The sequence below is a fragment of the Camarhynchus parvulus genome, chromosome 14 (genome assembly GCF_901933205.1).
Source record: "Camarhynchus parvulus chromosome 14, STF_HiC, whole genome shotgun sequence".
NCBI lineage: Eukaryota > Metazoa > Chordata > Aves > Passeriformes > Thraupidae > Camarhynchus > Camarhynchus parvulus.
In genome coordinates, this window is record NC_044584.1 from 1991917 (window position 1) to 2005994 (window position 14078).

The following is a 14078-nucleotide window of genomic DNA, read 5'->3' on the forward strand; positions in this document are numbered from 1 at the left end:
GGGGGGACACGGGAATAGGGGGACACGGGAATAGGGGGACACGGAGTAATGGGGGTGTGACCGGGGATGGGGGGACACGGGGTAATGGGGTGGGGGGGAAACGGGGCAATGGGGGTGTGACCGGGGATGGGGGGACGCGGGGCAATGGGGGTGTGACCGGGATGGGGACACGGGGTGTCACTGGCGTGTGGGAACCGCGGCATCACCGGGGATAGGGGTTCGGAGCACGGGGTGTCACCGCGGACGGGGCAGCTCCGGCGGGGCTCGGAGTGCAGCGGTGACGGGGGTGTCACCGGAGTGCGGGGTGGGCGCCGGGGATGGGGGACACCCGGAGCACGGGGGTACCGGGGGTGAGGGGCTTGTGGGTTTGGAGAGTGGCGGTAACAGGGATGTCACTCGGGCTGGGTTGGTTGGATTCGGGCTCAGGGTCCTCACTGGGGCTGGGGGCTCGGGGCACTGTCACCGGGCGGGGGGGTACCGAGTTGGGGGGGGCACAGGGGCGTCGTTGGATCTGGGGGGCTGCGTCGTCACTGGGCAGGGGTCTCTGGCCATGGAGGTAGCGGGGTGCCACCAGGGCTGGGGAGGCTTGGAACGTGGAGATACTGGGCTGGCACCAGGGGGGAGGACCCGGAACATGGGGTTCCATGGGCAGGGCTGTCACCGTGCTCGGGGCACAGGGACAGCGCCGGGGCTGCAGGCTCAGGGCGGTGGAGGTGCTGGGGATGTCACCGGCACTGCAGGAGCTCAGGGCTTGGAGGTTCCTGGGGCTGGAGGGGCCTGGAGGAGGGCAGTAATGGGATTCTCAGCAGGACTCTGGGGCTTGGGGGTGTCACCAGGGCTGGGGGGAACTGGGGTAAAGAGATAATGTGGGTGTCACCAGGCTTGCATCATGAGGTTGACACTGGGACTGAGAGACTCAGGATATGCAGAGAGTGGGGTGGGTGCTAATGGGGCAGGGGACCTGGGGGCATGCAGGGGGCAGTGGGGGGGTGTCCAGGCTGGGGTTCCATCCCCCGTAATCCTGGTGCTGGCAGCCTGGCAGCGTCCCTACCTGAACATCTTCAAGCACTTCCGTGTGGAGGAGTGGAAGCGCTCTGCCAAGGAGGGGGACGTGGCCGCTCTCACGGTAACGGGGCCACCATGGGGTGGGGGGCACTGGCCAGGGGTGGGCCGTGCTGACCTACCCCCATCCTTCCTGGCTTCCAAAGGACACGAGGATGAAGGGAACAATCTACCGGATCCGAGGCTCCAACCCAGCCAGCAGCTACCTGCAGCTGCCCCGGGCAGGGACGCAGTCCCTGGGGCTCACAGGGCGCTACCTCTACCTGCTCTTCAGGCCCCTGCCCCGCAAGCACTTCCTCGTGCACCTGGATGTCACCACCGAGGTCCGTGACACGGGGTGGCCTCTTACACTGCTGTCATGGCTGATTGAAGCGCTGGGGGTGGCGCTGGTGGGCTTGGGGGCTGCAGGATGTGGCTGCTCTTTGCTGCTGGTGGGTCACTCCGGGCTGGAGATGGTTTCCATCCGGGTGGTATCTCTGCTGGGGTCAGGGGACGTGGAGGGGACAGGAGACAGGGCCACGTGCCTCCTCCTCTGCAGCACTTCCCTGCCGAAGCCACCAGGGTGACTAGAGCTCCGTATGTGTGTGTGTGTGTTTCTTCCCAGGAAAACCAGGTGGTTCGCATCTCCTTCTCCAACCTCTTCAAGGAATTCAAATCCTCGGCCACGTGGCTCCAGTTCCCCTTTGTCTGCGGGGCAGCCAGCGAGGGCACGGCCCGGCGGGGTGAGGAGCTGGGGCTGGGCTGGCACACCACCACCAGAACTAACTGTTAGAGAGTAAACTGAGTTCTCAAGCTGGCTCGATGTGTTTGAAGAGAAGCTGTGGCTGCCTCATCCCTGCGAATGGTCCAAGGCCAGGTTGGATGGGGTGTGGAGTAACCTGGGCTGGTGGAAGGTGTGCCTGCCCATGGCAGGGGATGGAATGAGATGGGTTTAAACGTTGTCCCTCCCAACACAAACCATTCCAGGATTTTATGATAACAGTGGTGGGCCTGAGCAGGAGCCTCTGTGCAGCCAGGTCAGAGCTGTAGCTCCTGGTAGGGCTGTCCCCCATCCCTGTTCTCCCAAATGGTGGGGTGCAGTGTCAGGCCAGGCATGAGCCCATGGAGTTGGTGGGATACCTGTCTGTCCTTCCCCACCCTGAGCCTACAGGACATGTTTTCTCACCTCCCACTTGGCACAGGCCTGGGGGGAATCTTGCCTGGTAAATACTTCATTCTGAGCCCTGTGACCTCTGTGTCTCCTGTGCAGCAAGGTCCCTGTCTGTAGCCTGTTTCCCACCATCCCTCCCCTGCGCAGGTGTCCCCGGAGCAGCCCCGGCTGACACGCGCTGGACGTGCCTGGTGCTGGACCTGCCCTCCATCCTGGCCCTGTACCTGGCCCGCAGCTACAGCCACCTCAGGGGGTCAAACTCTGCTGCAACCTGCTCGTGAAAAACCTCTGCACCAGCGACCTGCTCTTCGAGCCAGGTGAGGAGCCCAGAGCCTGGGCTGGCCTCTGCTTCCTCCTGAGACTGCAGCCCAGCCTGGGGGGAGCGTCTGGGGGCTCAGAGCTGAGTTTGCAGCCCTGGCAGAGCACTGAGCTGCTGGTGCTCTATGATGTGAACAGAAAGAGCAAAATACTTGGTACAATGTTAAGTTTCCACACAGGCAGGGACACCTCCAAGCCCTGCCCAGCCTGGCCTTGGGCACTGCCAGGGATGCAGGGGCAGCCCAGCTGCTCTGGGCACCCTGTGCCAGGGCCTGCCCACCCTGCCAAGGAACAATTCCTTCCCAATATCCCATCCAGCCCTGCCCTCTGGTAGTTTGAACCCATTTGCCTTTGTCCTGTTCCTCCAGCCCCTTGTCCAAAGTCCCTCCCCTCCTCTCTTGGAGCCCCTTTAGGCACTGGAATGAAATCTGGAATGGAATAGTCTCCCAAACTCTGGAGGAAAGTATCCTCTCATTTTCTAGCTGCAAGTACTGAATGAAAAGAGCAAAGTTAAATATCTTTCTAAGGTTAGAAATCTTTTGAGGGGCAAATATGAAAGGTGTCATCAAGCTTCACTTCTGCAAGACTTGTGCTTTTATCTGTTGGAAGAGCCTGTGCTTTTTTTGTGTCAAAAATCTTCCAACCTGCTTTTTTTATCCACCTGCTCAGTGTGGCAGAGGTACTTTGGTCAAATCCTTTGTTTTCTCTCTTTCCTTTTTTGTGCTGGAATTCTGTCTGAACTGCCTGGCCTGCTGGGAAGCATCAGTGAAGAAGAAGTTATAGGGGCTGCTTTGAAATTCCTGAAACTTACTATATCTTTCCTGAAACTTTTCTGTTTCACTTTCCTAAATTTAAAAATTCGTGGAGGAAATAAGAAAATGGGCAATGAGCCTTAAGAGAAATCATGTGAAGCTGCTGAATCAGTGAACAGAAATGACATGATTCTTGAGCCTGGGGGTTTATAACTGAAACCCGAGGGTTTTTGCTCTGGGCTCTTCTTTGGAGGTTGAGAGTTACAGGAATACACCTGTGAAATGTGGGTTTGTTGCAAACCTCAGGCTTGTGCTCTTTGTTTCTCTGGTGGGGAGTGGTGTGTGCCTGTATCCCTCAGGGAGTGGGATTTCAGGCAGCTCCCTGGCCTTGGGGAGCTCAGAGTGTGTGTGTGTGTGTCCCTGTCCTGCCAGGTGTGACATTGGCCAGGGCCCGCCTGGGTGACCTGTCCTGCCGTGGGGTGGCTCCCATGCCCCGGGAATTGGCCTTCCCCGTGCCCAAGGGGGAGAAGTGGCACGACCTCTATGACTACATCAGGTATGGCTGCTCCCACCCCAGTGCAGCTCCCAGACCTCCCCGTGCCCCTGGGAGGGGCAGGATGGGCAGTGCCACTTAAGGAATGACAGATCAGGTGAACCTGGGCTGGGTTTTGGTCCTGCCACCTCCAGCATTTAGGTGTTGGTAACAGAGACACCTTTAGTGCCATCTGCCTTTGGCACCCCTGTGTTTGGAGGCACAAGGGGAGGGATCTTATGACAGCAAAGAGGCCTCTGTGCCAGGCTGAGGTGCCAGGTGATACTGCCAGGTGCCAATGCAGTATCCCAGTGACACGGTGCCTTCCTCTGGTTCTGCCCAGGTTCCCATCTGAGGGGGCTAAGCTGCTGCACCACTCCATCCAGAAGAGCTTCCCACATCCTGTGGCAGGTGGGAATGCTGGGGATGGCAGCCTAGGCTGTGCCAGCCCAGCTGGGTGCCCTGGGTTTCCAAAAGAGCTGGACCTGCTCCTTGTGTTGCCCAGGTGACCGAGTGCTGGAGGAGCCTGGCCACCCGCCGACCCAGCTGGTGACACGCTCCAGAGATGCCTGTGACCTGCCCCCTGTCCAGCAGATCAGCACTCCCAAAGCTGTAAGTGCACCTTGGAGGAGCCTACAGCTCCTTCCTTCCTGCTTCCCATGGAGCTTTTCCCTGTGTCTTAATTTCAGAGGTAGAAGCTGCTTGTTGTCATTGGCAGCTGCTCCAGGCACGGTCTGGTGACCACAGCCCTGCAGTGACTGCCTGGGGGTGCAGTGTGGTGCAGCACAGAGACAGGAGCTGTGCCAAGTACCTTGGGATCTCCAGACATCCATCTTCCCTGTCTCTGTGGAGGCAGCAGATCGGTGTGGCTTCAAGTTATAGATAAGGCAGTGAGGTGTGGAGACCAAGGAATGTGAGCAGTGCCCTGAGGGAGCAGAGCAGGGTGTGGAGCTGGCATTGCTGGGGCTGCAGGCAGCTGCCCTCAGCTTGGTTTCCCTTCCCCACTGGGGTGATGTGAGAGCTGGGGTCCAGGCTGGCTCACCAGTGTGGTGGGGGGTGTTGGGAAGCCATCCTCATGCTGTGGAGAGAGAGAAACAGGAGCACAACCTCTCTTACTAGAGAGTGTCCAAAGGATGGCTGTGAGGGTGGTGAAGGGTTAAGAGATACAGCAGTCACTTGGTTTGATCAGATGGAGAAAAAGAGACTGAGGTCAGACCTTGTCAGGGGCTGTAGCTCCTCCCAAGGGGCAGCTCTGATCTCTGCTCCCTGTGACAGGGACAGGACCCAGGGAATGGCTGGAGCTGTGTCAGGGCAGGTTTTAATGGATATTAGATAAAGGTTCTTCCCCCAGAGGGTGGTTGGGCACTGACCAGTCTCCCCAGGGCAGTGGTCCAAGCCTGCCAGAGCTCCAGGAGCATTTGGGCAAGGCTCTGGTTTGCTGTCTGGAGGAGATGAACTGTGCACAGACAATGCTGGGGCTGTAAGGAGAGGGCTGGTTAACAACCTGGCCCAGCCAGGTACCCACAGGGCTGCTCTTCCTCCAGAGTTCTTCCTCCTTGCCCCTGGGCAGGTGGAGGGCACTGGGAGGAGACCTGAGCTCTGTCTGAGGCTTTGCTCATTCTCAGGTGCCATGTTGGTGTCCTGTGATCACAAAAAGCATCCCTGAGGTTCACCTGGCACTCCCAGGGCCTGGGGGAGCTGTGCCTGCTGGAGACCCCGTGCTGGAGGAGAAGCTGCACAGTGCAGGGGACACGAGGCAGCCAGTGCCACTCGGTGATGGTGGCATCCATGTCTATGCTCATCAGAGGAGGGGACAGACAACCCGAGCTGGCCCTGGCTCAGAGGAGGTGTGTGGAGTTCTGGAGGGTCACAAGGTGGCTTTGGGGTTTTTCTTTATTTCTAATGAAGGGAGAGAGGGGACACAAGGTTCATGCTGGGGTTTCAGTTAAACTCATGGAGTCCCAAAGATTCTTGCCACTAGCACCCTCCTTGCCTTGACAGAGGGACCCTGTGTTCAAATGTGCTGACCTTAAGCCTCAGGTTTGCCCAGGTGTGTACAGGAAGGGCTCTGGCCCTTTTGCCATCCCACAGGTGAGCCCCAGCCTGCAGGACAGCCCTGCAAGTGTCCAAGGCCAGGCTGGACGGGGCTTGGAGCAACCTAGTGCTGGGCTAGTGGAAGGTGTCCCTGTCTGTGGCCAGGGAGTGAAAGTGGGTGGACTTTAAGGTCTCTTCCAGCCCAAACCAGTCTGGGATTGTCACAGTGGCCCCAGGGCATCGCTGGGGCTGGATGGGAGAGCTGTTTAACTCAGAAACCCCAGCTCCTCCTGCTGCCAGCTCTGACTCTGCCAGGTTAAATGCTTTCAAGTTGTCCCCTCGGACAGGAGAAACCCAAAGCTGCCTCTGTGCTTCAGAGAGCCAAGCACTGGGGCTGGGGTGCCCATGGAGGGTGTTCCCCAGCCTGGCTCTGAGCATGATGGTGCTGTCTGGTTTTCTTTTCCAGGGGCTTGTGCCAGATCCCATCCTGAAGCTGAGAACAATTATTGGCTTTGGAGGCTGCAGCACCAAATGGGTCAGTGGCTTGCGGGATCTGGGGAGTTGATCTGTCACTGTGTGGCCAGGATATGGATGTTTTGGAGGTGGGAAGTGCAGCTGAGTGTGGCAGTGCTTGATGTGGAAAATGATCCCAAAGTGGGTGAGCCTGAGCATCTGTGACAACTGTCCTGCTGTTAGATGGTGAATAAAAAATTATGGGGCCCATTGGATAGAATTATAGGATGGAAAAGCCCTCTAAGGACATCAGTTCGAGCTGGTTTTCCCAGGATTCCCAGGCCTTCCACTGACCCATGTCCCCAAGTGCCTCATCCACATGTCTTTTAAATCCCTCCAGGGATGGTGACTCCACCTCTGCCCTGGGCAGCTGTGCCAGTGCCTGACCACCCTTTCTTGAAAAAGTTTTCCCAATATCCAATCTAAACATCCCCTGGCAAAACTTGAGGCCATTTCCCTTCTTCCCTGGGAGCAGAGCCTGACCCTCACCTGGCTGCTCCCTCCTATCAAGGAGTTGTGGAGACCCAGAGGGTCCAGGCTGAGGCCCCCCAGCTGCTTCTCATCAGACCTGTGCTCCAGACCCTTCACAAAATTCCACTTCTTTTTAACACATTAAAACTCGTGCTGCTTTGTTGGAGGCTGGAAAGAAAGGGCTGTGTTTTGGATTGTTTCTATGGCACACTGGGCCTTGCCTGTGGTCTGTGTTAAGATAAAGGAAGGGTTGGTTTGCTTCAGTCAGTTCAAGGCTCTGCCAGCAATGTTGTTTTCCTTGGATCTGCTGTTCAGTAGTAGGGAAGGGACCTTTAAGCCCATCCCATTCCATCCCCTGCCATGTGCAGGGCCATCTCCCACTAGCCCAGGCTGTTCCACACCCCATCCAACCCAGCCCTGGACACTTCCAGGGCTGGGGAAGAGCTGTGCCTGGGCTGTGGGGCAATTCTGGAGCTGTGTCCTCATATATGGTCTCTTCCAGCTAGGTCTCATAAGCTTTTGGAGATTTATATCACACCCAAGATAGCTCAGCTACCTTAGAAGGCATAAAATCAGCAGGACTGCTTCTGTGGTAGTGTTGGAAACAGAAAAGTTTTTAGAAAAGGCAAAATAACAAACTCTTTACAGAGAAAAACTGAGCTAGGTGCAAGAGGTCCTTGCCCCTGGTAAAACCTCACAAAAGCAATTAGTTTCTTTGTTCTCTTTTTTTTCCAGTAAATTGCTCAGGGGGGACTTTTTGGCTCCTGTCCAATTTGCCATCCTTAAGTTTGAGGTGAAGTCCCCCAGGTCCCATGAGGTGTCTTTACCTAATTGAGGAGAGAAACTTCTGGGCTTTTTTCCTTTTTAAGGAGACAGAGGATAGTTTTGTCACTCCCTGAAGGGGGCACATTCCCACAGTGTCCCCGTGTGTCTGTGCTGCAGGCCCTGTGGACGCGGGACAGCACGGCCGTGGTGTACCCCTGCCACGCCGTCATCGTGGCCCTGCTCCTCAAGACTGGCGAGCAGAGGTTCTTCCTTGGCCACACAGACAAGGTGAGTGAGAACCTCTGCCAGCCCTGCTCCGTCCCTGTGGTGTCCCCTGGGCTCTGGGGGCTCCCGTGTGGCCGTGTCCCCACAGGTGGCAGCACTGGCCTTCAGCGGGAGCGGCTCCGTGCTGGCCTCGGCGCAGGCCGGGCCCCTGCGGCCTCGGCCGCCTCTGGGACTTCCCCACGGGAACCTGCCTGTGCCTCTTCAAAAGCCACCTGCAGGCCCTCGTGTCCCTCAGGTGGGTGCTCAGCATTGCAGCAGAGCAGCTGTTCCTGCCTGCTAAAGCAGGGATGAATTCCAGCTGCCTGTGTTTGTCACCGCACCTGCCGGCGGCTGGCCTGCGTGTGCTGCCAGCTCTGTGCTGAGCTTATCCCTCAGCTCTTGCTGTCTCCCCATCCCCACTGCTTGTCCCCTTTTATGCCCTGTGAGGATGAACCCAGGGTACAAGGAGCTGTTTTTCACCAGGTCTCTCTTCCTGCAGCTTTTCCCACAGTGGAGCTGTTCTGTGTGGTGTGGGGAAGGACGTGCACAGCAAAACGGTGAGAGCTGATACAGCCTGGGAGGTTTCCCTGAGAGAGCTGTTCTCCCAGATTCTGTAGTTATTTTCCAGGCAAACCTCTGCTCTCAGCTTTCCTAGAAATGTTCTTGGGGGACATCCCTTTCTCATTAGCTGCCTAGAGAATACTTTCCCTCTCCCTGATGCTTGTGGGTGTTCCTCAGCTGCAAGTGAACAAATCCTTTTGGAAGCAGCTGGAGAGACCTGCTGGGGTTGTGCTTTGGGGCTGTTCTGTCCCTGGAGTGGTCCCAGCTAGGAGCCAGGCAGGGTGATGGGATCATATCTTTATTTTAATAGCATTTAGGGCAAGATGTGAGGTGAAATCTTCCAGCTCCAGGCATCACTGTGGGAAGGGATGCCAGGCACTGGAGCTGCCACCCAGCTTTGTAGCTGGGGATGACGCAGATCCCACGTGCAGCAGTCAAAAATAAACTTGTTCCATGGGACTGGGGGTTTTGTTTTGTCAGTGGAACTGTTTTTTATCCTTTAGTGACGACCATCAGCAATTAGCTGTGCCATCACTAAGTGAAGGAAAAGCCACACAGTGCTCTGTGTTCTTCCCAGCACGTGGCAGTGTTCTGTGATCCGTGTGGGAGCGGGGGAGGTGGGATCAGTGGGGTGAAAGCTGGGTGGGAGAATGGGGGTGCTTGGGGGAGTATCTCCCCCAGGGTGATGCCTCAGCCCATGCCAGCCTCTGAGGTGATGTTGGGTTTGGTTTTAACACTGTGCTGGAATGCAGAGCATCCTCCTGCATTTCTGTGTGCTTTGGGCTGAGGGTTTGGCTCTTGCCCGTGGTGATGGGCGCTGAGGGCACACAGACCTGTCCTGAGCAGTGGGCACATGCTGTCTCCTGCTCCCTCAGCCCTGGGACAGCTCCTGTATCCCAGCAGGCAGAGTTCCCACTGCTCTGTGGATTTTCTCTCCAAGTCTGAGCCCTGTTGCCAGGCAGCCCTGGGATTTAGAACCTCTAATTATCAATTGCAGAAAAGGATATTGCCATGAAGCTTTGCAAAGCTGTTGGACTGTCCTAAACCCTCTGTGCAACGGGTTTTATTTCCCTGCTCCAGTTCTGTTATCATTACTTTGTGCCCAGCTCTGGAGCAGCTGTGGGATGAAAAGCTCTTCTGCTGCCAAGGTTTTGAGCAGCTCTCCCATCATATTTTCCTGCTTCAGATGGTGGTGGTGTGGAACACTGCTCAGGTGACCCGTGGTGGAGGCGTGACTGTGCTGGCCAGAGCACACACGGATGTGGACATCCAGGCCATGAAGATTCCTTTCTTTGATGATACCAGGTAGTGTGCCAGGAAAAGAAATTGAAAGTATTGATTCTTAGATATTGGGAAGGAATTGTTCCCTGGCAGGGTGGGGGAGCCCTGGCACAGGGTGCCCAGAGCAGCTGTGGCTGTCCCATATCTGGAAGTGTCCAAGGCCAGGTTGGACGGGGCTTGGGACAGCCTGGGACAGTGGAAGGTGTTGCTGCCCATGGCAGGGGGTGGAATGAGATGAGCTTTAAAGTCCCTTCAACCCAAACCCCTTTTATCAGATAACTCTGGCACGGCTGGGGGGGAACTGTGGTGCTGCCACCATTCTGGTTGCCATTCCTGCTCTCAGTCCTTGCTGTCAGTGGCCCCTGGGACACTGCCCTTCCCTCGGGGGCCTGTGGAGCCCTGCCCTGGTGCTCAGGCCGTGTCTCCCTGCACAGGATGGTGTCGTGTGGCCGGGACAACATCAGGCTGTGGCGAGTGCGGAGCGGGGCCCTGCGCTCGTGTCCCGTCCCCCTGGGCGACTACCACGCCCTGGAGTTCACCGACCTGGCCTTCGAGGAGGGGCCCCAGCAGGAGCCAGAGGACCGTGCACTGTAAGGGGCTGTGAGGGGCTGGGTGTGTGCCCTGTGAGGGGATGGGTGTGTGTGTGCCCTGTGAGGGGCTGGGTGTGTGTGTGCCCTGTGAGGGGCTGGGTGTGTGTGTGCCCTGTGAGGGGCTGTGGGTGTGTGTGTGTGCCCTGTGAGGGGCTGGGTGTGTGTGTGTGCCCTGTGAGGGGCTGGGTGTGTGTGCCCTGTGAGGGGATGGGTGTGTGCCCTGTGAGGGGCTGGGTGTGTGTGTGCCCTGTGAGGGGATGGGTGTGCCCTGTGAGGGGCTGGGTGTGCCCTGTGTGTGCTTTGTGAGGGGCTGTGTGTGTGTGCCCTGTGAGGGGCTGTGTGTGTGTGTGCCCTGTGTGTGTGTGTGTGCCCTGTGAGGGGCTGTGTGTGTGTGTGCCCTGTGAGGGGCCTGTGTGTGTGTGTGTGTGCCCTGTGAGGGGCTGTGTGTGTGTGTGCCCTGTGAGGGGCTGTGTGTGTGCCCTGTCAGGGGCTGTGTGTGCCCTGTGTGTGCTTTGTGAGGGGCTGTGTGTGTGTGTGCCCTGTGAGGGGCTGGGTGTGTGTGTGCTCTGTGTGGGGCTCTGTGTGTGTGCCCTGTGAGGGGCTGTGTGTGTGTGTGTGTGTGTGTGTGTGTGCCCTGTGAGGGGCTGTGTGTGTGTGTGCCCTGTGAGGGGCTGGGTGTGTGTGTGCTCTGTGAGGGGCTGGGTGTGTGCCCTGTGAGGGGCTCTGTGTGTGTGTGCCCTGTCAGGGGCTGTGTGTGCCCTGTGTGCATCCACCCCAACCTGGCCAGAACTCCAGTCCTCAGAATCTTGGTCTCTGTCTTTGTGATGGTTGTGAGGCAAATGAGGGAAACTTCAGACCATGAGGGAGACTTCAGACCATCTCTTACAGCCTGTCACTGTCACCTGTCCCAGGCAGCCCAGAGGAGGGAGCTCTGCAGGTCCCCCTGTTAGCATTCACCTTCCCCCTCCACCATGGTGCTTTGCTGGGCTTCTCTCTCAAAATACAGCTGCCCCTGTGAGGGACTCTGTGTGTGCCCTGTGAGGGGCTGTGTGTGTGCCCTGTGTGTGCCCTATGAGGGGCTGTGTGCACTTTGAGGGGCTGTGTTGTGATGGTTCATTAACTGATCTCAGAGTGCAAAAAACAACACAGAGGGGATTTCAGTATTAATCAAAACAAATGCACCTTTTATTGAATGCCCACAGCAAATGCCATAGAAGGATTGGAAAGGAGATAAAGGATAGTGAGAGAGAGAAGGAGGGAAAGGGGTATAGCTACCAATGGAGAGATGGAATCCTCGTGGTCCGGCCAATAGATCTGTCTTGTCACATCGGGGAGAATCTCAAAGTCTTGGTTAACTCGGGTCTTTTATAGTCCTCTGCCAAGGGGAGAACAGGTAAAAGACAATGGAGAATGAGTCTATTGAAAACAGGTACAGACAGCCCATGTTCCTAAACAGGGTAAGTCAATCTCAGCAGTGAGCAGGACCCATTGTTTCAGTACTGGTTTCCTGGTCCAGGGAACACACCTGCAGGCAACACTTGGCAAACATCTCGCTGCAGTCAGGCCAGCCCCCCCATGTCAGAATTATGGGGTCTCAGTCCTTGGGAGGGGCTTCAATCTCCATCCCTCACGGTGGTCATGAGGCAGATGAGGGATTTTCTGTCACCAAAGTTACCCCAGAAAGTTCATTTAGCCAAGAGGGGGGCTATTGTGATGAGTGTGTATCAAGCTGCTCCTTGCCAGCCCCCTGCCAGAAGCAGCATACCATGGCAGCACTGCAAACACAGCTGCAAACAATCACTTGGTGAGCATCTGCCTCAGCCAGGCCAGAACTCCAGCCAGGGTCCTCAGGGTCTTGCTCTCTGTCCTTGCAATGGTTGTGAGGCAAACGAGGGACACTTGTAGGAGCGTCGGGGGCAGGACAGTCGGGATGGAGACAGAGATCTCTGCAGCCAGGTCAGGAACTTGGGGTTTATTGCACAGGGCCTGGGTGCAGGGCCCTGCTGGGAGCTGCCAGCCACAGCTCAGAGCAGGCTGAGAGAAGAGAGGAGGAGAGAGGATGAGAGGGTAAAAGAATAAACAGGGTAAGAGAGCGAGGTTCCCATTACCATACAATAAATCTTCTTCTGTGTTGAATATTCTAATTCTCACCAACCGATCTAGTACAAGATACAAATCATGTAATATTTACATACAGCCTATAAGAATCATTTCATTACCACACTGTGTTACATTTTAAACCCTATAAACTCCTCTTTGGGCCCCTTCTGCCAAGCTGTAGGGTCTGCTCTGACCCTTGGAGCTGTCTACAAGCAGAGGGAATTGTTTCATCAAAAGGGGATTACCCTCAGCTGGCCACACCATTGTTTTCCAGTTTTTCAGTAACCAAGGGATCTCAAAGCTGGCTTGCATTTAAATCTTGCTTATAGTTTCTATATTCTCAAAATCTTTTGCCCGACAATCATATTGATAAGGCTTTCCTGTTTCATCTTCCCCAATACACTTCAGACCATCTCTTACAGCCTGTCACTGTCACCTGTCCCAGGCAGGCCAGAGGAGGGAGCTCTGCAGCTCTCCGTGTTAGCATTCACCTTCCCCCTCCACCACGGCGCTTTGCTGGGCTTCTCCCTCAAAATACAGCTGCCCTCTGGAGCTGGGAGAGGCTCTCCCCACTCAGCATGTGTCACCTCCCAAAAGGGCTTTGGCTGCTCACAGAACAGCCTCTTTCCTCTTGCCATGCTGCTGTTGTGCCATATTTAGTGACTCTCTCTGCCACCTGAAGCTCTCTGTTGGATTCCTGGGTCAGCAGGAGGAGCCTGGTACACATCCTCTTGCATACAGACACACACTTTGTTGTTTTATTTTAATCATCAAAGCCAGACCTTTGTTGCCACCCCATGTTGTCCCACAAAAGCAAAGCTGTCAGCTCAGCCAGCCTGTGGCAGAGGGAGGCTTCTTTCTGGAGTTTATGGCAAGCTTTTAGCTCTTTTGCTAATTTCTATTCCAAAGGGTCAGGAAACTAAATAGGAAGCTCTGACTTCTTTGGAGGTGTGTGGAACAGCTGGACACCTTGTTAACCTCTTATATTACTTGTGAGCCGGGATTGCTTTACACAAACAAGGTAAACCAAGGTGGTTTTTTACTAAAAGCAAATCTCTCCTGTTTTTTTCTCAGCTTTGTGTGCAGCAGGAGTGGCCACGTGCTGGAGGTGGACTACAAGAACGTCTGCGTGCGGAGTGCACGGCGCCTGCTGCCTGCACAGCCCCGGGAGGATGGGCAGGAGCAGGCAGGGAGCAGCTCAGGTGGGAGCAGGAACAGGCAGGGAGCGGCTCAGGTGGGAGCAGGAACAGGCAGAGAGCAGGAGCAGCTCAGGTGGGAGCAGGAGCAGGCAGGGAACACTGAGGTGGGAACAGGAGCAGGCCGGGAACAGGAGCAGCTCAGGTGAGAGCAGGAACGGGCAGGAAACAGCTCAGGTGGGAGCAGGACCAGCTCAGGTTGGAGCAGGAGCAGGCAGAGAACAGGAGCAGCTCAAGTGGGAGCAGGAGCAGGCAGGGAAATGAGGTGGCGCAGGCAAGGAGCAGGCAGGGAACAAGAGCAGCTCAGGTGAGAGCAGGAACGGGCAGGAAACAGTTCAAGTGGGAGCAGGAGCAGGCAGAGAACAGGAGCAGCTCAAGTGGGAGCAGGAGCAGGCAAGGAACAGCTCAGGTAGGAGCAAGCAAGGAACAGTAGCAGCTCAGGTGGGAGCAGGAGCAGGCAGGGAACAGCTCAGGTGGGAACAGGAGCAG

At 56.4% G+C, this 14078-nt stretch overlaps 1 protein-coding gene across 1 annotated transcript in view; it reads left to right on the plus strand.

Moving 5' to 3' along the window:
- Positions 1-889: 889 nt before the first annotated feature.
- The window catches only part of WDR90 (WD repeat domain 90), a 37062-nt gene continuing 23873 nt past the window's right edge, over positions 890-14078 (plus strand). Inside the window, 17 exon segments of the mRNA XM_030958419.1 lie at positions 890-1126; positions 1209-1385; positions 1667-1784; positions 2360-2464; positions 2467-2529; positions 3715-3838; positions 4158-4225; positions 4320-4426; positions 5440-5661; positions 6315-6383; positions 7775-7885; positions 7971-8023; positions 8025-8117; positions 8361-8418; positions 9609-9727; positions 10138-10293; positions 13468-13595. Of these exon segments, the coding sequence (XP_030814279.1) occupies positions 890-1126; positions 1209-1385; positions 1667-1784; positions 2360-2464; positions 2467-2529; positions 3715-3838; positions 4158-4225; positions 4320-4426; positions 5440-5661; positions 6315-6383; positions 7775-7885; positions 7971-8023; positions 8025-8117; positions 8361-8418; positions 9609-9727; positions 10138-10293; positions 13468-13595 (2008 nt within the window).